Here is a 24,242-nt window from a genome sequence, read left to right as displayed (position 1 = left end):
TGTTATCAAAAACTCCTATGCTCTATGAAGGCGATATGATTGCCATTACCTGATGCACTAGTTGCTACAAATAAATTGAGGTGCCATAAGTAAATACCTACAATCTAAATTTTAGTATAATAATTTTTTTTTTAAAGTATGCCATATTATATTAAATGGGGAATATTATGGAATTTTAAGTTACATTGTATTCCAAATTTAAAATTTTTGGCAAATAGGTTATCTTAAATGCCCACAATAAACTATTTTTGTTGTAGGTTGTGTAGCTTAAAAATAATCTAATCTTTGCTATTTATTAAATCTTTGTTATCATCATTGGTCTCTCTTTCTTCTCTAGATTATAGACCTCCTCCATCTCTTCCTTTCTTTTCACTTATCTAAAGCTAGCTCATCTTTCTGTTAATGTATTTTCACTTATCCCTCCAATCAAGGTTGTTTACTAGCCCCCTTGGTTGACGACATAAGGCAATGCACTCGCATATGCATGCCTTAGTAATGGTACCCACTTAGAAGGTGAGCTAAGCATATGTTTTCTTACCTTGCCTCGCCGAGTACTGGGATCACCTTTAACAACACTTGTTTTGATTCATTGATTATTAATTTGCTGCTTTTAACCGAAGAAACGTGGTACTTGCTTTCTTGCTTTCTTTTTTTCTTATGGATTTATGGAACAAATTAATGACTTATCCTGAAATGATGGCAAATTCTGATACCCAGCAGAGATTATGAGCGTCCTAATGGGCATCATAGTTAGCTATCTTCAGTTAGCTCGCAATTCTGAGATACTCAAGTTCTTCTTTCTTCTGAAATTATCAAAATATTGTTTACAAACATTTTCTTACAATTTTGTAGCAATTGCAGCTTAAAGGTTTTTAATCTACTGTTTCTCTTTTCAGGCCCTTGATACTCTAGGAAGTACGAAATGGAGAGTGAACAGAAGAATCCTTGAAGTAGTAGAGACTATTTGGAGTGAAGGTGGAGGTGTTGCAGGTTTAGTTGATCGTGAAGATGTGAGTAACTCAAATTGGTTTCTTCTTGTGGGCATTTTGACTTTTTTTTTCTTTTTCATAATTTGGTTTTCTCATATTTTTGGAGCATTGTAGATAATTTGATCGTGAAGATGTGAGTAACCTCATTCTCCGATAGCCATTCTATTGTTACAGATGTATTGCGTGACTTTTATTGCAGTCTACGGATAGGAAATACCTGTGAAAATAGAAGAAATCCCTTTTTGAAATCATTATTCAGCAACTTGAAAATTAGCTTTTGACAGGAAAGTAGAGGAATAACTATAGGGACACTCTTTATTTGATAGTAGATGAAAGAAAGCAAGCAAGATACAATGGATCTTCAATTCGAGAGGAAGATCCGGCTCTCTCAATACCTAGCCGGTGGCTAGAGCCCAAACAAACCTAAGAAGACTCTCAAATTATGCAAACAACCAAGATAACCCTAATCCTAGGCATTCTTATCTATTTAAAGCATACAAATACAACGCCAATTTACTAAACAGCCATCCCTAATTTCAAATCCCTCTTAAACCACCCCTCTTCATTTTTTTATTCAAATAGTAGGCCCCACAAGGGGGTGGGCTGTTTCCTTGGCCCGCCTGGCATAAACAAGGGGCCGGCCCTTGTGCTGGGCCGGCTAGACAGGTCCATCTTGGACCGGTCTAACAATACCCCTTCCAAAGAATCACTTTAGCCTCAAGGTGAAAGGATGAAAATGAAGCTTCATTTTCTCATATGGCTCCTATGTTGCATCGTAGTTTGGTAAGTTCCTCCATTTGGCCAACACCTCCTTGATCCCCCCTTTTCCCTATCGTATCCCTTTTAACTCTAGTGGTTCCAACACCACTTCCAAATTCTCAGTTAGTGTCACCATTAACTCTGAGCTAACTAAATGATTCCCAATTGCTCTCCTCAATTGTGGCATGTGGAAAATCGGATATATGGTAGTGGTCGAGGGTAACGTCTAGCAACAAGTCATTGCTCTAATCATCTCCAATACCTCGTAATGGCCAAAGTACCTTGGGGTCAGTGTCTCATTCCTTCTATTGGATACTGTCCTCTATCTGTAAGGCCACAACTTCGAGAACACCATATCCGTAACTACGAATTGGATGTCCTTCCTGTGCTCATCCGCCTGCTTGTTCATAATTTACTGAGTCCTCAGCAGGTGCCTTTTTAATTCGTCTTTTACTTTATCCCTTTCCTTCGAGTACTGCTCTATTGAAGAGACTGGTGTGCTACTCTTTCCAAAATGCACCAAGTGTGGACAGTCTCTTTCGTACAACACTTTGAAAAGTGTCATCTGGGAAGCTGAGTGGTATGATGTGTTGTATCAGTACTCCTCCTATGCTAGCCACTTGGCTCACAAACGAGGTGTCTCTAAAGAAAAACACCGCAGGTAAGTCTCCAGGCTCCTGTTTACCACCTCCGTCTACCCGTCTGTCTGAGGCTGGTAAGCGTTGCTTCTCTTCAACACTGTTCCCTGCAGCCTGAACAACTCTCTACAAAAATGACTAAGGAACGCTTTATCCTAGTCAGAAACTATCAACTCCGATATTCCATGGAACTTGACCACCTCTTTGATGAATGTTGCTGCCATTGTAACTGCCATGTAAGGGTGTCGTAAGGGAAGGAAGTGAGCATACTTGCTCAATCTGTCAACTATCACTAAAATTAGTGTAAACTCCTCAGATCGGGGTAGCCCATCTATAAAATCCATAATGACCTCCTCCCACACTCTGTCTTGAAGAGCCAGGGGTTGAAGTAATCCCCCTGAAGCCATAACTATGTACTTATTTCTTTGGCATACCTCACACCTAGCCACCATCCCGTCCACATTCTTATGTATATCCCCTTCCAATACAATTCTGCTGCTAATCTTTTGTATGCCTTCTGCACATCAGAATTGCCTCCAACAGCACTTCCATGGAATTCCTACATCAGGTGGGGAATATGAACTGTGGTCCGTGGAAGCACAAACCTCCCTTGGTACAGTAATCTCTCTCCCTTCAGGGAATAGCATGAGTGGTTACTCTCATCCCTCAGTAGATCAATTTTAATCTTCCTCATCTCCTTATCCTGCACACTTTCCTTTTTGATAGCCCCCAATCTACCATCAGTGTTATCGAAATGGCCATCTCCCGGAGCTCCCCCATATATATAGATAAGGCATCAACCGCCTTGTTCTCTAATCTTAACATGTACTGGATCTCAAAGTCATAGCCCGGCTTTGACAGTCATCTCTAATGCTCCTTGGTCACCATCTTATGCTCTAACAAGCATTTCAAGCTCATTTGATTGTCCTGATGATGAAATGTCGACCCAACAAGTAAGGTAGCCACTTCTGAATCACTAAAACGATGGCTATCAACTCTCTCTCATAGATTGACTTCAGCCTAGCTATGACCGTTAATACTTGGCTGAAGTAGGCTATGGGTCATTGATTCTGCATAAGCATTGCCCCTAATTCGTACCCGAAGGCATCATTTTCTACTACAAAAACCTATTTGAAATTTGGTAGGGCCAACATCGGTACTATGGTCATGGCTTGCTTCAATCTCTCAAAGTCCAGGTAGTTGCCTCCCCCACAAGAAATACTACTTTGTCAGTGACCATGCTATTGTAATGTATCCTTTCACAAATCTTATTTAATATTCCGTCAATCCTAGGAACCCCATCATTTCTCTCAGGTTCCTAGGTAGACGCCATTTTAGCATTGCCTCAATCTTGGCTTTATCGATGGGTACTCCCTCTTGAGATACCATGTACGCCAAGTACTCCACATTGGCCTGTGCAAAACAACACTTCTTTATCTTGGCCCTCAACTGTTGCTCCTGTAACACCTCTAAGATCACCCTCAAGTGCTCTAAATGCTCCTCCTCTGACATGCTGTACATAGGATGTCGTCAAAGCAAACTTCCGGAGGTATGATCTGAATACCTGTTCATAAGGGACTGGAAAGTAGCAGGGGCGTTGGTGAGGCCGAATGACATCACTAAGAACTCGTAGTATCCCTCGTGTGTCCATAAATGCAATATTATGGACATCATCTTCTCTCATCCTGATCTGATGGTATCCCGACTTCAGATCCATCTTGGTGGACACCACTGCTCTATACAGCTCATCGATCACCAGATGGGGAACTTGTCCGACAGAGCCTCCTTAGTTAAGGCCCGGTAGTCCACACAATCGCCAAACTCCCATCTTTTTCTTGAACAATAAGACTGGGCTAGAAAAAGGGTTCGCACTTGGCCTGATGATCCCCACCTCCAACATCTCTCGGAATAGCTTCTCAATCTTGTCCTTCTAAATTTGAGGGTAGCGGTAAGGCCAAACACTAATCGGTGATACTCCCTCTCTTAAGGTGATGACGTGCTCCTGCTTGGTGGTGGCCTTGAGGTGGTTGAAATACCTCATTGAACTGTTGTATGAGTGGCTGTTCTGGAAGGGGAATGCCCCCCTTCTTTCATTCTAATCCCCTCAAAGCTCTGTTGCTCCACCAAGAATTCTTCTCCCACCTACTGTATAATCCTTACCATGGTCTTGAGAGACACCATGGCTTTGGACAATACTGCATCTCCCCTCTTATCACCATCCTTCCTCTCTCCATCATCAGCTCCATCATCAGTGCTTTCCAATCGACCTTGGTATCCACCAAGGTCTGTAGCCATTTCATCCCCAGAATGACATCAGTGCTCCATAACTTCAATGGGAGGAAATCCTCCCTCATTTGGACCCCCCTTTATAGTCAATACCACTCTCCTAGACACTCCTTTGCCCGTCTCCTCTTTCCCAGTGCCCATCATCACCCCATATCATCCTATGTCCACCAATTTCACCCCCAATTGGTCTATGATCTAGTTGTAGATGAAATTGTGCATAACCCCACTGTCTATTAGCACCATCTCCTCTCAGTCTTCTATTTCTCTCTTCACATTCATGGTGTGATTTGGCGTGAATTCCACCACCGAGTTCAAGGAGACTTCCGTCATATCAAGATGAACCCCACCCTCCCTTCTAGTAATGCCTCACTTCCACCTCCCTCCTCAGCTTTCTTATCATTGCAGATGGTGAGAACTTGAAGAGTTTGGTCCTTGCACCTGTGTCTCGATGTATACTTCTCATCACATCTAAAGTACAACCCCTTAGGCTTCTTCTCCTGCAGTTCCTTCTCAGTGAGCTTCTTGAAATTTCCCCGATTCCCTCTCTTATGTGCTTCTTCTTTGGGGCCTCTTGTAGACCACCTGGTGTCGTCCCCTTTGGTGCTAAAAATATAGTGATCATCCTGTATGAGTTTCCTGAGCTGCTACTCATGGCCCCCCTCTCCAGATGCTTCTGGTCATCCACCAACTATGTTATATCTATAGCCTCTCCCAAGTCACGAGGCCTCATCACTCTAACTGCTGCTTGGATCTCCGGTTTGGTACCTTTCATGAAGTTTCCCTCTAACATGGTCTCATAAAGCAAATCCAGTTTGCTAGTAAGATACTTGAACCTCTCCCGGTACTCTACCATCGATCCCTCTTATCAATACGAAAAACTCCTCATAGAAGTCCCCCTCCCCTGTTGGTTTGGAAACGTTCCAACAAACAGTCAAACTCGCTACAGTTCTGTATATGTCGTCTCATGTCTCTCAACTGGTACCAAGCCAAAGCCTTCCCTTCCAAACATAGGCCAACAGTCGTCAACCTCTCCTCCTCTGTTAATCCATTGATAGTGAAATACATCTCTACATTGTAGATCCACCTAGTGCATCCTCTCCCACAAAGATAGACATCTTCAGCTTCGTCACCCTCAGATCTCCTCTATTTCCTCTGAATCCTTCATAACCTCTCATTTCACGAAGGGGTGGGCCTACGCAAGTGTCCCGATCCTCTCTTCTGCGCTCGTACCCAAACCCCTCTTCAAATCTTCTCTCATTCTATCGCAATCCTCACCCCTACGCTCAAAATATGCCCCTCTTCTTGCAAAACCAACACTCATCCTTTCATTCCTACTACTCATCTCCTATTTAGAAATAGGCTCTAGGGGAGGCATCCCATCTCCCCCCTCCAAAATCTCAACCTCTTAGTTTTCTCCTCTCCTTAGCGGATTAGGGTACTGCCACTTCGTTGGCTACCGATGGATCCTTTCGCCTCGAACATTGTCGTTTTGGGTTGGGCCTCCTGCAGCTTCCTTAGTATTTCTTCCACGATGACAAACTTCTCATCTATCTTCTCATGAATAAATGAAAATTGATTTTCGAATTCTTAAATTTTCTCCACAAAATCTGATTTTAATTAGCCTAACTCCCCTTCCAACTTTTACTTTCCTCTCGGCCTTTGGTAACCTTGGATCGAAGCGCTCTGATACCAATTTAATGGGAAATACTGGTGAAAAATAGAAGAAATCCCTTGCTGAAATCTGTACTCAGCAACTTGCAAAACAGCTTTTGAGAAGAAAGTAGAGGAATAACAATAGAGACACTCTTTATTTGATAATAGATAAAAGAGAGCAAGCAAGATACAATGGATCTTCAATTTGAGAGGAAGCTCTGGCTCCCCCAAACCTAAGAAGACTCCCAAATTCAACAAACAACCAAGATGATCCTAACCCTAGGCAGTCACATATATTTAAAGTATACAAATACAACTCCAATTTACTAAAGAGCCCTCCCCAATTTGAAATCTCTCCTAAACTGCCCCCTCTTTTTTTTATTCAAATAGTGGGCCCCATAAGGGGGCAGACTGCAGCCTTGGTCCGCCCTGCATGAACAAGGGGCCGATCCTTGTGCTGGGCCGATTGGACCAGTCTAACATCTACCCTTGTTAATCACTCAGAATTAATGAGGTTTAGAAGAAATTCTAGCTGTTATCCATTTTGGAATTGATCTGTCTATCAAGTACTGTCCCGGTCCTACCTTTTTTGTGTTTCCAAACTGCAAGGAAAGCTCCGTTGATGTTTTCAACTTTTTTACTAGTAAAGAAATTTTGACGGTTCATGCTTGGAAGAGACCAAGAGTAGTTAAAACATGTCCTAGTATAACTAATGGCGTGTACCCTGATGTTTAGCTGATAACACGTAATAAGATTATTCTCGCAGAACTATGGTTAAACCTTTTCTGTTTTTTTTTTTTAAAGTTTATTAAGTCACTTAATTTTTTAGCATTTTATTGTGCTCTAATAGTTTTTCTGTCATGTCCCCGTCATGCTATTTTTTAGATTCCCATACAAGAGAAACCTGGCTTGGAGGATTCCATGGAGATTAAAAAATGGCGCTGGAATGCTAGAAAAGCAAAAAAGGCTAACAATGAGATGCATGCTCAGCGATGTGACACAGAACTTAAGCTTTCTGTAAGTTGGTCCTCTTAGCGTTTGGAGGGCAGCATGTGTTGTCTGAATGTTTTTTTGTTTCTATTTTTGAAGTAGTTTATGTATTCTATTTTTAGGTTTAGCTTTTTTCTTCTCTGAAGCTAAAAACATAAACTCTGAAACAGGTTGCTCGCAAGATGCAAGATGAGGAAGGATTTTACTATCCTCATAATCTTGATTTCCGTGGTCGTGCATACCCAATGCATTCACATTTAAATCATTTAAGTTCTGATCTATGCCGAGGAATTCTCGAGTTCGCTGAAGGCAGACAACTTGGCAAGTCTGGGTTATGCTGGTTAAAAGTTCATTTGGCTAACATTTATGGTGGGGGTGTTGAAAAGCTCTCCTATGATGCTCGACTGACATTTGTGGAGAACCATTTAAATAATATATTTGATTCCGCCATGAATCCTGTTGATGGAAAGCGATGGTGGATTCATGCTGAAGATCCTTTTCAATGTTTGGCTGCATGTATAAATCTTTCTGATGCCTTAACTAGCTCATCACCGCATAGTATGATCTCATACCTTCCCATTCATCAGGTAATTAAACATTGTTAAACTGTAAGAGATTTTTAGGTTTACATTTTGTTATGTTCTGAGCATGTAGAACTCTTGATGATCTTAGACGATCATCAGTGGTTAGGTTGTCTCCATTGTGAAATGCAAACATTTTGGCCCCTCCCCAAACCCTGTTTTGTGAGCCTCATATATGGGGGTGCCCTTCTTTCTTATCTTGGACCAAGATATGTCTGATTGTTGAGCATTTATGTACCAGAAGTTCAGAAATGTGTATGTGCTACATTTCTTAGGTCATGATACCTTTAAAATGACACTTAGAAAATCTTTATTAACATTCCACTTAAGCAAGATGCTAGTTGTACATTTATGTGATATGTTTATCATATTTCATTATGATAACTTCAAATCCTTCCATGGTATAACATTTTATTTCTTGGTGTAGGATGGTTCATGCAATGGTTTGCAGCATTATGCAGCACTTGGAAGAGATAGTGTAAGATTATTTCCTAATGTCTATATAGTCATTATTACCTATGTTGGAACTACTGCATACCGTTTGCCTAAATTTTTTACAAAAAAATTGCATGACCTCAAAGTCTAACCATGTGTTTGTATTTTGATGTTCTCATGCACATTTTCATTTCTTTTTCTTAATTTATTTTTTTCTAAACGTAAGCATTCAAAAGTTTATGTAGTATCATTAATATGACTTTATTTTGTCAAATGTGTGCTACCAATTTTTGTCAAAATTTGTTTAAGTATGCAATGTAATTGTATCTTCTAGATATAATGTATTATTTTTAAAAAATTATCTTTGGTCTCATGTCAGGTTCATCTATGCTTCATGCATGTGTTTCATGTTCACGGGCTTTGAACCAAATTTTCTCTAATATTTCCGGGTTCCCTTGGTGTTATAAAATTTAAGCATAATGATGATGTAGCTTGATTACTTTCTCTCAACCAATTTGATCCCAATGCCTTGGATAAGATTTTTTTTTTTTTAGTTCGGTGGTTTCCAAACTCAAGATCATATTCACGCCTAGTCCTTCATACAATTATACTTGCCATCATATGTTACTTTAAAAAGCTAATGGTTGGAAGGCATCACTCATTCTTCCAATTTACTTAGATGGGTGTAAAGGAAGAGGTCAGATAAGTGATTGGTAGATTGATCTAGGGGTGTCAATTCAGGTCAGGTCGGGTTCGGGTTAAACCCTAGTTGACCCGAGCATAAACGGGTTGACACTAACCGACCCGTCTAGCTAAACGGGTCAGAATTATCAACCCGGACCCAACCCGAGCAGGTTACCGGGTTGACCCAACACGACCCGCCAACCTGCCTTTTTTTGAATTTTGGGTTTAAAGTTTAAAGGGCTAGATGAGGGCATGGTGACCGAGTCACGTGACGGCTTGAATCGAGGTGATTGGGCGGTTAGGTGGGATGGGACTTGGGCGTGGAGTCATGTACCATGGTGATTGGTGAAGGGCCGGCTGAACGAGTGAAAGCGAATGCTGAAGGCGTGGTGATCGAGGCGACTGGGCGTGAACCGCCATCCACAAGGACCGTGATGAAGGGTTGACCAGCTGAACGAGTCGATTGGGTGTGGTCCGCCGTCCACTTGGACTTGGGCGTGTCACGCACTCGCGCGTGTAGCTCCTATCGGCCAGCGAGTTGGGACTTGGATGAACTAAGTCAGTGCAATAAACATCTAATTTATGCATGATCTAACAACTGGATAAGTAAAAAATATAGCCATAAGCAATAAGTATGAATATCAGTAAGGAATGACATAGTATTATGAAGTGTTCAATCATTATATGTACCGTGCTAGTATCAAAATGATAATTTAACTTTCATATTTCTATTCTCGTTCTTATTTATTTTAGTGTTAGAAGAGCATATAATGACTGTTTAGATTTTTGGTGCATTTATAAATCATGTGGTAATTATCTAGTCTGTCAGCCTTTAATAACCATCGATGAGGGTTAAAGTTGCTCCAACATGACAGTTATTAAATGGCCCCTTGATAAAGCTAGGACTATAACTCACAATTATCTAGAGTTAAGAACTAGGCTTATCTCGTAAGTACTTTTGCCTTTCTCTTCACAGATTAGCATAATTATCAATTTATCTCACATGACATGACTTTTCATAAGCTTTATCTTTTAAATTCAATCATAGACCTTTAATATGTACTTAGCATTGTTATGAGCATGTGTTATCAATTTGTATTGACATATATCTAAGGCATAAGACTGACATGTGAAAATAATATCTGGATAATTAAATGTGCACCATAGATCATTAGACAATTGCGAGATTTGAACTATATGGAAATAACATGAACATATAATCATATGCAATATAATAAACTTAATGATAACGCCATATACTATTAACATCCTCATATGAAGAAATATCTACTAGCGTTCAATAATATATATATATATAATTCAAGTTCAATATAATCATAAGAATTAACAAGCATTAGACCTAAGGATATTTTGCTCTCTATATTAGTGATTGTGCATCTTACTGCTAAGCACTATTTAAAATTGCGTAATATGAGGCTCGCCTTGAGGCCCGCCTCAACACAATTCTAGTGAAAAACTCCTCGAGGCTTACGCCTCTAGCTTTTTTATGAGGCTTGCACCTTAGATTGGCTGAGGCACATCTCGCCTCGCTAGCTTGAGGCTTACGCCTCACCCAATTTGTACATATTTTTTTATTAAAACTAACATAAATCACGCCTTCATACACATTCAAGCGCAACAACTGCCTCTCGATTGCCTCTAACTCTAACTCGCAGCCTTTGCCACAACCAATACCGTCGTAGCCGTCACCAACAATCACTTGAAAGTTGCACACCACCACCCTAAAAATTTTGGAACATTAATCTCATATTTATGTTGATGAAAATATTTCTAAAAGATGAACATGATTGAAATAAATTAAAAATAAGCATGTATGGAGGCATTCGACTCTATCGAATGAGGTAGGAGATAAAACAGTTTGTTATGGCGACAACTCAGATAAAGACCACCTTAGTGATGACATTGCACATGATTCCTAAGGTTTTTCCAACTATTTCAGCTTGCTTTAGGAATTAAATGTAAATGATTAGAGAATTGAGAAAGAAGAAATTTGAAGTTAGAACTTGATATTATATGATACTTTATGTAATTTCTATATTTAATATTATTTTGATCTTATAATATTTGAATTTTAATTCTATTTCACATAATTTTTCACCTGTCACTTTATATCTTGTGCAATTTTAGTTTCATATGTATGCAAATTTGTTAATTCATAATTCAATAGGAAGTTATATAAAAATTCACTTTTGACTTTTATTATCACTTAATGCAATTTTTTGATTTTGAGGGTTACGCCTCAAAACGCCTTGAGGCTTACGCCTCTCCTCATGAACAAAAAACGCCTCAATACCCAATTGCGCAATTTTAAACATTATGAATCAACCTCATAATAGATGTTCTTATTTTTATTGCTTTTAAATAATATTAATTTCCTTGATTTGTTCTAATTTAAAAACACAAATCCAACTCAAAATAAACTCAAAACAATTGTCTCATTCAAGCCCTTAAGTCTATCAATCTTGAACCACAATGATTAGCTGAAGAAATTAGGAAAAACTGATTTTTTCTTCAGAAAAAAATGGCTTAGTGCTTATTAATATACATAAGTAATTATATAGTTATAAAATTAATATTCTTTTACAAATCCATCATTGCCATCCGAATTCAACATCAACCGATGCATACACTGGAAAGTATAAACGGATTGATTGCCACAGTATATTTGTTTGGTGTACAATAAAATAATTAAAGTAAATAGTTTTATTACATAGACTTCAGGCTATTGATTAAATTAGTAAATTAATTTATGAATGCGGTTTCCAAACTCAAGATCATATTTACGCCTAGTCCTTCATACTTGCCATCATATGTTACTTTATAAAATGAGAAAAAGCTAATGATTGGAAGGCATCACTCATTCTTCCAATTTACTTAGATGGGTGTAAAGGCAGAGGTCGGATAAGTGATTGGTAGATTGATCTAGGGGTATAATTCGGGTCAACGGGTTGAGTTTGGGTCGAACTCGAGTTCACCCGGGTTCGGGTCGAACCCGAGTTGACGGGAGCATAAACGGGTTGAAACTAACCAACCCGTTTAGCTAATAAACGGTTCAGAATTATCAACCCGGACAGACCCGAGCGGGTTACCAGGTTAACCCGACACGACCCGCTAACCCACCTTTTTTTGAATTTTGGGTTTACAGTTTAAAGGGCTAGGTGAAGGCGTGGTGACCGAGGCACATGACTGCTTGAATCGAGGTGATTGGGCGGTCAGGTGGGATGGGACTTGGGCGTGGAGTCGTGTACATGGTGATTGGTGAAGGGCCGGCTAAACGAGTGAAAGCGAACGCTGAAGGCGTGGTGACCGAGGCGATTGGGCGTGATCCGCTGTCCACATGGACTTGTGCGTGTCACGCACTCGCACGTGCGGTCCTGCGGAGGTGGTTGGACTAGTGCTAGCTCCTAGCAGCCATCGGGTTGGGACTTGGGACGACCCGGAAGCCGAAACAGGCTACTAGGCAAGGGGAGTTAGTCGGGTTATCTGGGTCGACCCGTGGGTTTTCAGGTCAACCCAAACCCGACCCATTTTTCATATGGGTCAAAAATCGGAACCCGAACATGACCCGTTTTCAAACAGGTTGACCCGAACCCAGATTTTTTCAGGTCGGGTTCGGGTCGAGTTTTGGGTCGGGTCAACAACTGGATAAACTAATTCAGTGCAATAAACATCTAATTAATGCATGATCTAACAACTGGATAAGTAAAAAATACAGCCATAAGCAATAAGTAAGAATATCTGTAAGGAATGACATATTATTATGAAGAGTTCAATCATTATATGTACCATGCTAGTATCAAAATGATAATTTAACTTTCATATTTCTATTCTCATTCTTATTTATTCCATTCTAGTATCAAAAGAATACTAGTGAGATAAATGTGGGAAAGCATTTGAGAGCAAATATTTGTATCCTGTTTTTAACTCTGGACCAGTGGATATTTAGCTCTTTATGTGGTCATGCACGTAGGTGAATCTAACTAAATCATATGAACTTGTTTATATTATTTTCTGGGTGTTTCTTTTGTAGATTAATTTTCCTATTCTTATGATCGGCATTATTCTTGGGTGCATTCAACCTTCAGAACTAAAGCTTTGAGCAAGCCTTTAAAAATTTAATATTACAGGCCATAATGACTTTATAGAGTTTTTTTTATCACTTATCCTAAGAAGCAGAGCAATATATTTCATGTTTAATTATCATTTTCAACCTCAAATTACTTTTTGTAGAATTAAAGGCTAATTTCGTTTTATTTTTCTTATTTCTTTTGAATTAATTATGCATTTTGTTTTTGTTTTTTTACTTTTTATTGTACTTTTGATTAATTTCAATTTATTAGTTGGAAGCTGCTGCAGTAAACTTGGTTGCTCAAGAGAAGCCGGCTGATGTTTATTCAGGAATAGCTGCAAGGTAGTCTTACTCTGCCTAATATTGAGTGTTTATAAATATTTTTTTTGTAATCTTTATCTAAAGCATATTGGATTGACATTTTTATAGCATTTCTGATGATCCCATGATGATTTTGTGCTTATAGTGTTCTGTTCCTAAAATTTATTTACTTTTTATTTCAATAGCCTGGATTAACACAAAATATATCATTTAGGAATCGTTCACATTTAAGTTACAATGATTTATATATTCCATATAATTAGAAGTTTAAAAGGAATTTATTTGCTAAACTACAGCAAATAATTTGCTGTTGATGGCTTGATGCAATGTTCCACTTTTCTGCCTTCTCGTTTTGTCTTCATCAACACCTCAGATTTACATGCTATTGCCGCAAATCTCCATGCACAAGCCTTCTAGGTTTTGTAGTTTGTGCATGTTGCCTTTTGGATGATGTTACTAAAGAGACCTGTAACGAGATATCAGAGAAGAGGAGGAGAAGAAGAACACAGCAGAGAGAAGCTCAAGCTCATTTTCATTCATTGATATTCGCTTGGAGTAATACAGTCGTTTTATAGGATAACAGAGGACAGGCAGTTGGAATGTCAGACGACCGTTGGTGGCAGGCTGGCAATGCGGCTTCGCAGGCGATCGTTTCGCCGGAGCTCATGCAGACGATCGTGACGGTAAGATATGCTGGCGGAGCATGATATGTTACGCTAACATCCCCCGTCAAATTGATGGTCGGCCTTGCAGATCGTCCATTTTTGTCGTAGTTCGGCGAACTTGGGACCGGTGAGAGGTTTGGTGTGGAGGTCCGCTGGTTGGTCGGTAGAGATGATATGCTTCACTGTAATCGCCTTGCGATTGATGTGATCATTGATAAAATGGTGATCGATTTCAATGTGTTTGGTTCGACTGTGAAAGACGGGGTTGTTCGCAAGAGTAATAGCGGAGACGTCGCAGAGTATTGGAGTTGGGGTAGATTGTGGAGCTTTGAAGTAATTGAGAAGGCGACGCAGCCAGATGACGTCTGATGATTTGGCGACGGTGGATTGTTTCTTAACGCTCTAGGAGATTAGATTTGGTCCGAGGTATGAGCAGAATCCGGTGATTGATTTACGATCTGTTGAACTGGATGCCCAATCAGCATCGGCATAGGCAGTGAGGCTGAGAGGTCCGTGCTTGACGGTCATGCCGTAGTCATGAGTGCCTTTGATATAGCGTAAGAGACGCTTGAGGCGTTTGAAGTCGGAATTGGTGGGACTATGCATATGCTGACATATTACATTTGTGGCAAAGGCTATGTCTGGCCTTGTCACCGTGAGGTATTGCAGAGAGCCCATGATCTGCCTATAGAAGGTTGGCTTGTCGTATGGTAGAGGATCGACGGTGGACTTAGACTCTTTGGGGGAGATGGGAGTGCTTACTGGTTTTCAGGAGTCCAGGCCAGCTGAGTGGAGAATGTCGCGAGCATAATGAGCTTGGTGCAGGAATAGACCTGTGGAAGTGGATTGAATTTGAATGCCGAGGAAGACATTGGCATTGTCCAGTTGTTTCAGGGAAAATGTCAGCTTGAGCTGTCAGAGAAGTTCCTGCAGAGTGGGTGAATGATTGCCAGACAAGAGGATATCGTCTACATATATGAGTAGATAGAGCTAGACATTGTTCTTGTCGAAGGTGAGCATGGAGGGATCTGCCTTGCTGAATTGAAAGCCGAAAGCAAGAAGAAATGTTGTCAGTTTGTGAAACCACTGACAAGGAGCCTGTTTCAGGCCGTAGAGAGCTTTTCTCAGTTTGCAGACGTGATTTGGGAGGTCAGGATCAACGAAGCCCTGTGGTTGCTTCATGTAAACATCTTCCTGGAGGTCGCCATGTAGAAACGCGTTGTTTATGTCTAGTTGATGAATCGGCCAGCCACGTTGGAGAGCAATAACTAGAAGCACACGGATAGATGGCATTTTAGCCATCGGGCTAAAGGTTTGTTGATAGTTGATGCCCTGTTGTTGACGGAATTCATGAGCTACAAGCCGTGCTTTATAGCGATTTACTGTGCCATTTGTGTTGAGTTTCGTCTTGTACGTCCATCTGCAATCGAGGACAAGGACGTTGTCTGGAGGAGGAATGAGTTGCCATGTCCCTTGGGTTTGTAGAGCCATGAACTCTGATGACATGGCTTGTCTCCAGTGAGGTGATTTATGGGCCTGGACGAACCTTGAGGGAGTGGGATCAGGATCGGTTACAACAAGAAGGTCTAAATTTTTTTTGGGTTTTAGGTGACCGGCCTGAAGACGGGTTATCATGTGATGTTTTTGGGCGGGAATAGGAGAATTTGAAATGTCGGGAGCAGAAGGAATTTGGGTGGTAGTGGTGTCAGGGGAGGGAGAGTTTCGGTGTGAAATGGAGTCATTGGAGGCGAGGGGGAGAGGATCTGAAGATGGTGTCGAGGTACTGGTAGTGTATGTGGAGGTGGGTATGAGAAGTAAAGGAGGAATTGGAGCTGTAGATGTGAGAGTTGGAGATGGTAGGTGAGAGTGGGTGGAGGAGGTATATGGGAAGTGTTGTTCGTTAAAGGTGACGTGCCGAGAGATATGGAGTTTGTTGGTGTGAGGATTATAGCATCGATAGCCTTTGTGAGAGGTGGAGTAGCCAAGGAAGATACAGAGAGATGAGCGAGGGGCGAGCTTGTGAGGTGCTTGAGGCTTGAGCCAGGGATAGCAGGCACAGCCAAAGATCTTTAGATGGGTAAGCGACGGTGTAGTACCATGAAGGAGCCGGAATGGTATTTGATTTTGCAGGGACGAAGTGGGAAGACGATTGATGAGATAATTAGAGGTTTGAATTGCTTCAGCCCAGAAGGTGAAGGGTAGGCTGGCGGCATGAAGAAGTGTGTGTGCTGTTTCGACGAGGTGTCGGTGTTTTCTTTCGAACACGCCGTTCTGTTCGGGGGTATAGGGGCAGCTGTGCTCATGGCGTATGCCGTGCGAGGAGAGGTAGTTATTGAATTCATGGCTAGTGAATTCGCCGCCTCCATCGAATCTTAGAATTTTGATAGACGACGCGAATTGAGTTTGTATAAGAGAATGAAAGTGTTTGAATTTAATGATGGATTCGTTTTTAGAATGCATTACATATAGCCAGCAGTAACGCGTACAGTCATCTATGAAAATAATGTAGTTGCGAAAACCAGAGAGAGGGAAGGGGAGAAGGCCCCCATACGTCTGTATGTATTAAGGTAAAAGGAGTATTTACATGGTGAGCATCCTGTGGGAATGGGAGCTTGTGGCTCTTGGCCACTTTACATGAATTCCAGATAAAATGTAAAGACTTAAATCTAGTGTTCGGTAGGAGCCTAGATAGAGTGATCATCGAGCGGGGATGTGGATGACCCAGACGAGCATGCCAGAGGGCAGTGGAGTCAGCGTCGGTGTGGAGAGCGTGAACTGGAGCTGGTCGAGGAAGACGTATTGGGTAGATTCCTTCACGGTTGGGGCCATGGAGGAGGATTCAGTTGTCCTGAAGGTCCTTGAGAGTGAAGCCATGAGAGTCAAAAGAGATCGAGCAGTTGTTATCCTTTGTTAGTTTAGATATAGATAAGAGATTATGAGCAAGAGAAGGAACGTGAAGGAGGTTTTGTAATTTTAGCTTACGATTTGTTTCTGGAAGTGGGAGAAGGCCGGCACCTGAATGATGTATAGGTAGGGAGGAGCCGCTTGCTGTCGATATTGAATCAATTCCCTGATATGGGAGGGAGTGTTGCAGGTTTGTGATGTCTGGTGTGAGGTGGGTGGAGGCACCGGAGTCGAGTACCCAGTCGGTGGAGGAGCTGGGTTGTGTGTTTGGGTGAGTAGAGCACGGTTGTATAGGCTTTGCTGTGTATAATTGGAGTTGTAGCGATGCCAACAGGCTAAAGCAAGATGGCCCGTTTTGCCACAGATTTGGCATGTGGGTCTATCGGCATTGCGGGAGGAATTGATCCCTGGTTTAGCCTGTGCTGTGGATGAACTGAAGGTAGCTCCCCTGCCTCGACCTCCCCTATAGTTTTGATTGCGTCCGCGTCCTCTTGAAGAAAATAGAGCTTGTAGCTCAGGAGTGGTCGTCGTGTCCTGTTGGACCTTCGTTTGTAAGTTTATCTCTTCACTGCATAGCAGTGAGTGTAAATTCAAGTGTCATAGGTAGCAGAGAGATCCTGATGGCCGCTTTGAACGGATTGAAGGTGGCTGGTAGGCCTTTGAGTGTATACAGAATTATATCTTCTGTATCTACATATCCTCCAACGGCAGAGATGTTGTCAACAAGTGATTTCACTTTACCTAGGTATTGAGAGATCGTTTGATCCCTCATTTGGACGTTATGCAGTTCATTTTTTAACTGTATAACTCTTGATCTGTTTGTTGGTTGCAGCCTTAGTTTCAGTGCTCTCCAAACTTCGCAGGAAGTTTTGATGTGTAAAATGTAAGGGAGGACAGAGGAGGAGATGGTGGAGAAGAGGGCCAGAATGAGGTTTTGGTCAACAAGCTTCCAGAGCTTGTGATCGGTTTCGGAGGTTTCTGGCGGGCAGATGACCGTGCCGGTGATGTAGCCTTCGAACCCATTGGCGGAAAAGGCCTAATAGATTTGAAGCCTCCAGATGGCATAATTATCAGTAGTGAGTTGAGTGTGAACTATAAGTTTAAGGTTGGTCATCAAAAATTTGAGTGATGGGGGTATAACGATGGCAGCCATTGAAGAGGATAGAGAGGACGAGGTCCTGGATTGAGTAGAGGAGTTGGGTTTGGTCATTGCTGATGGAATTTTGAAGAAGGCCCAGTGTTACAAGCTCTGATACCATAAAGAGACCTATAACGAGATATCAGAGAAGAGGAGGAGAAGAAGAACACAACAAAGAGAAGCTCAAGCTCATTTTCATTCATTGTATTCGCTTGGAGTAATACAGTCGTTTTATAGGATAACAGGGGACAGGCAGTTGGAATGTCAGACGACCGTTGGTGGCAGTCTGGCAATGCGGCTTCGCAGGCGATCGTGTCGCTGGAGCTCGTGCAGACGATCGTGACGGTAGGATATGCTGGCGGAGCATGATATGTTACGCTAACTGTTACAACCTGGTTTTCTCAGTTTCGAAATAATCTACTTTGTGCATGTTTTTTGTTTCATGCATACACCTTTTTTTCTGAATACGTTTTGGCCATTTGAACGCTTTAATGTCATATCTCAAGAGAGGTTCCTTGGAGGCTATTGACAGTAAATGATATAGAGCAAGGATTTGACGGTAGCTGTGGGAATGGGGATGGAGATGGTGGTTTTTTAAAGTAAAATTTTATAAACAGTTTGTGAGCTCAAAAAATTTGAGCTTTAGGGGCCTCGACCTCTCTGCATATATTCGGGAGGAGTTTTAACGGATTATGTTCTGAGGAAGATTTTTAGAATGCAGATTAAGTAGAGGAAAAACACTATGGTTGCAAATAAATTGAGCATTCGCTAAGCTACTCGTGGCTCGGCTTGATTACAGCTCGTTCATGATAATTTGTTTAAGTAATCAACAAGTTTAAACAATTTTTGAAATACTCAACTGTTAAATAAACAAACTTGAACAACTGTGCATTTGACTTGTTTATGTTCACGAACAATATCAACTAAAATTTGTAAACAAGCTCATTAAGAAACTTGATTAAATCTTTATTTTGTATACAACAACAACAACATCAAGCCTTTATCCCACTATGTGAGGTCAGCTATATGAATCCTTTTTCGCCATTGTGTCCGGTAAAAGTCAAATTCTTATTTAAATCTAATAAAGAAAGACCATTTCTAATATTTTCTAACCAAGCCTTTTTAGGTCTACCTCTATCTTTCTTAACATAAGTCAAATCTAATACCTCAACTTTCTTAACCGGGTCATCGGAAGGCCTCCGTTTAATGTGACCAAACCATATAAGGCGAATCTCTCTAATCTTATCTTCCACTGGAGCTACTCCAACTTTTTCACGCATATGCTCATTTCGTATCCTATCTCTAAGGATCAAGCCACTCATCCACCTAAGCATCCTCATCTTTGCAACACTTAACTTAGTATTATGCTTCTCTTTTAATGGCCAACAGTCGGTACCATAAAGCATTGCAGGTCTCACCACCATCTTATAGAATTTTCCCTTAAGTTTGAGAGAGACTTTTCTATCGCACAATAAGCCTGATGTATTCCTCCACTTCAACCAACTAACTTGAATTCTGCTGATAATATCCCCATCAATTTCACTATCACTCTGAACAATAGATCCAATATATCTAAAACGTGTACTCTTATTTATGACTCGATCGTCCAAAGTCACAAACCCCTCACTAGGTCTATTGCTACTAAAATTACACTCCGTATATTTAGTTTTAGATTTACTCAAGCAAAAAACCTTTAGACTCTAAAGTTGATCTCCATAATTCAAGTTTACCTTCAACTCCTTATCTAGTCTTATCAACAAGAAGAATATCATCAGCAAAAAGCATACACCAAGGTTCATCCTCTTTATTTTGTATATTTTCACATAATTTTTTAGTTTTGTTCTCCTAAATTATTCTTATCATATAAAAAATTAATTATATTTTTTACGTAATACTATTTCAATATAATGAATTTGTTGATAAACAAGAGGTTTTTGTTCATGTTTGCAGTGTTTTTTGTTTGAAGTGTTCATGAACAAGCTTGTTTATAAGAATAATCATTTTATGAGTTCTCCTGTTCGTGAACAAGGTCGTTTGGTAGATCGAAAACATACCCTATTTATGTTTGTGAATAAGCTCTGGTGATTTGTTAGTAGGCTTAATAAGGCTTTTATTTTTAAAGCTCGATAAGCATAAATGAACTAAACATGAACTAAACATGAACATCTATTATTTTAAATGAACCAAGCTTGAACACAAACAAAATAGCTCAAATCAAGCTCGAACCAATCTTGAACAAGCTAATAATAAGCAAGCTCAAACATAAACATACACCTACTTGGTTCAGCTCGGTTCATTTACAACTTTACAAGACATTATTCAGAGATTTGGCTAGTGAGGAGTAGAGAACTTTAAGATCTGAGTTTTGGTTTCATATAGTCGCAAACCCTATGGTTAATTATCTCTCCCGATACTGAGAGAACATTTTCTATTAAGGTTTGTCATTAGATAAAAAATAAGTATCCGACATATAGTAACAATATATCTAGAATTTAAAATTATAAATTTATCACTTGTCACTTAAAGCGGATGGTAGGGGGAATGATGTTGAACCCTTTAAGATCCCATGGTTTTGTCATCTCAGGTCACAATGACCTCTAGTCTACTTAGTTAGAGGAGGTATTCAACCTAAATTGAATGAAGGATTCTGTCGACAGCCATGAATTGCTTCGTACAAGAGTATCTTGTAAATTTGGAGTGAATGTTTGTCTAAGGAATAAATTCAAGTCAATGTTAGCTAACAAAGAGCTTTTTTTGCTTTTTCGATTATATACTATAATTCATTACTCAATGGTAGCTAGCCATTGGAGAACATATGAGCTTTTTAGCCTTGATTGTAATATAGTGGAGTTATTTGACCAAGCTAACAGGTCAAAGGGTTGTGATTATAATTGTTTACTACGTTATAAGCATAAACGAATTAAACATGAATCAAACATGAACATCTATTCTTTTAAATGAACCAAGCTTGAACCCAAACAAAATAGCTCAAGCTCGAACCAAGCTTGAACAAGCTAATAATAAGCAAGCTCAAACATAAACATTTACATACTCGGCTCAGCTCGGTTCATTTACAACTTTATAAGACATTATTCAGAGATTTGGCTAGCGAGGACTTTAAGATCTAAGTTTTGGTTTCATATAGTCGCAAACCCCTATGGTTAATTATCTCTACCGATAATGAGAGAGCATTTTCTATTAAGGTTAGTCATTAGATAAACATTAAGTATCCGACATATAGTAACAATAAATTTAGAATTTAAAATTAGAAAGTTATCACTTGTCACGTAAAGCGGATGGTAGGGGGAATGATGATGAACCCTTTAAGATCCCATGGTTTTGTCATCTCAGGTCATAATGACCTCTAGTCTACTTAGTTAGAGGAGGTATTCAACCTAAACTGAATGAATGATTCTGTCGGCAGTCATGAATTGCTTCGTACAAGAGTACCTTGTAAATTTGGAGTGAATGTTTGTCTAAGGGATAAATTCAAGTCAATTTTAGCTAACAAAGAGCTTTTTTTGCTTTATCGATTATATCCTATAATTCATTACTCAATGGTAGCTAGCCATTGGAGAACATATGAGCTTTTTAGCCTTGATTGTAATATAGTGGAGTTATTTGACCAAGCCAGTAGGTCAGAGGGTTGTGATTATAATTGTTTACTACGTTGTGTTGTTCTGGCTAAACCACAATTATTTTGTTTAGCCGTCTAGCCAACTCATAGATTTTAGGACCAGTTATAACAGTTTACTGTTTAGAGCTATATGACCAAGCTACGGGTATTGTGGAGCCGTTCAGCCAAATCATCGGTTAGAGGACAAATGTCATGTCCTTACTGATAAGATATTATTTGAGAATGAATTTTAATAATATTCTCGATCGGACATCCACTCTTTGTGAGCTTAAGTTATCTTTGAATTCATCGCCCTTACCAAATAGTTTCGTAGGGTGGATGATATTTGTTTTAAGTTAGAATTGATTAATTTCAAATTTAAGTATTAAAATTTTTGATAGATATTGAACTTTGGAGTGATATTAAAATATTTATATTCATTGAAGTTTGGAGGCATTTAAAGAGTACAGTTCTCTCTGATTAAGATTAGCTTTCAACACAGTCATCTTTGGTGAGAAGTCAAAGTCACTTGAAACTGTTTGTATTTTATAAGAATTTTGAGGCATTTAAAAGATATGATCTCCTCGAATTGAGATTAACTTTCAACATAGCTATCTTTGGATTTTTAAATAGTTAGTTATTTGAATATTATTAACTTTGTTCACCCACTAACATAAGGATCTGGTTCGATTATTGATCTGGTGAGTTATCATATAAATGCTAATAACTGAGATTTTATGTTTCTATGATGGGTTTCATTTAAAGAGCATTTGAAGGACTTTAAAATTAAATATCCTATTAAATTTGTAATTGGGCGTTCACTTGTTAATCCAAGTCTTATCAACTCTAGTCTTTTCGAGGAAAAGGATCAAACTTGAAATTTAATCCACACAGCATTCTCAGACCTTAAAATCAGGAGTTATATGTGATGGTCGGAGCACATGTTGGTAATTAGTTTGAATTCTCAGATGTCAATGTTTACAAGTTTATCACATCTGTTGGAGCACATGCAGGTGATTAATTTAAAAGTAGAATTTAACATTAGCGATCTTTTAACACCAAACATTGTTCTCAGACATGTTTGTTTGTAAATTTAGCATATTTGTCAGAGCACCTACAGATAATTAGTTTGAAAAATCGAAAATTAAATTAACGAGCTTTTAAAACCACCCGACATATTTAACATTTGTGTTTGCACATTTAACACATTTGACAGAGCCCATACAAGACATTAAATTTTATTTTTAAATGATGTGCACGTTTTTTATGTATCTGCACTATGCACTTGCATGCTTTTTGGTGCACCTCTATGGTACATATACATGCATTCAATGCATCAACATGCTTTTCAATGTGCTCACATGATACACTTGCACATTTTTTGATGTATTTGCATAACGTGTTTACATACTTTCAATTTATTTGCACGTCTTTCAATATCTCAGCACACTTCTTTAGACAATATGCTTTGCTAGCTTGTTGCATGCTTCTCGAGATAGTAACACACTTCTTGAGGTGGTAGCACACTTCTCAGGGCTTTCACATGCTTCATGAGGCTTTTGCACGCTTCTTGAGGTAGTGACATGCTTAGGTTAAAAACTTTTCATTTTGAATGCGTTAGGAAGATTTTTAAAATATTTAAATATGATTATTTGTGCAAGTGGTTATTAAAATGTATGTACAATTTTATTTGAAATTCAGAGATGTCTTCTGTCCGCTCGTATTGATAATTATAAGTTCATGGATGTTGCTCATAGGCGAACTACTCTGTTCAGTAGATGTCTTTGTATTCTCATGTAGGTGAGTTGATATGTTCAATACAGTTTCTGAGTTCTCGTCTGTGAGTTGTCGTATACATTACAGGTCTCCTTCTATTGCCCTTTTAAAATTTATAAATTTTATTTAGTTATAATTTTAAACCAAATGTTTATTTAGATATGTTTCCTTGTAAATATGCTTAATCTGAATTTCGGTAGCTTCCTGACGTCTCACCCACGTAGCGAGAATTTTGGGGAGAGTTTGTCCTGCCAACCATGCTACGAAAAATATGTATGGTCGATATCGCATGACACTGCGACTGATTTTTTCAATCCCATAATGCTATGAAAAGCATGGGTATTCAAGGTACAAGCAAAAAACCTCATACAAAGCGCATATGAGTACTTAGGGGTGTCCCTGTCATGCTACGAAAAGCATGTATAAGGCCTACCTGCTTCTCCGCAAGTGGCACATACTAACTTCCTCCCGATGTGCTTCAAAATGTGCGTACATGGGTCTGCTCATTGCACGCCGCAAGTGTTGCCAACGAGATTTTGGAGTTTTCAAGTTTTGCAAGCGTTATGCCTCAGCGCATACTAGGCGATGTGAGGTGAAACTGCAAGGTTAAGCGAGTGGTCGATAAACGCAACTCTCTCTTTTTTATTTTATTTTCCCTTCTTTTTTTACTTTTAGCTCTCCATTTTTTTAATATATATATATATATATATATATATA

The 24,242-nt window shown here is 39.6% G+C and overlaps 1 protein-coding gene across 2 annotated transcripts in view; it reads left to right on the top strand.

Annotated features, from left to right (window-relative positions):
• Nucleotides 1–24,242, top strand: part of LOC110111660 (DNA-directed RNA polymerase 3, chloroplastic) — a gene marked incomplete at its 3' end in the record, with an annotated part of 59,940 nt that overhangs the window by 23,175 nt on the left and 12,523 nt on the right. For both annotated transcript variants that reach the window (XM_020843634.2, XM_020843635.2), the window contains 5 exon segments: nt 897–1,010; nt 7,211–7,342; nt 7,486–7,902; nt 8,324–8,374; nt 13,377–13,447. In XM_020843634.2, coding sequence (XP_020699293.2) covers nt 897–1,010; nt 7,211–7,342; nt 7,486–7,902; nt 8,324–8,374; nt 13,377–13,447 — 785 coding nt within the window.

This window comes from Dendrobium catenatum, unplaced genomic scaffold (genome assembly GCF_001605985.2).
Source record: "Dendrobium catenatum unplaced genomic scaffold, ASM160598v2 fragScaff_scaffold_1532, whole genome shotgun sequence".
NCBI classification, from domain to species: Eukaryota; Viridiplantae; Streptophyta; class Magnoliopsida; order Asparagales; family Orchidaceae; genus Dendrobium; species Dendrobium catenatum.
This window is presented reverse-complemented; position numbering and strand designations above follow the sequence as displayed.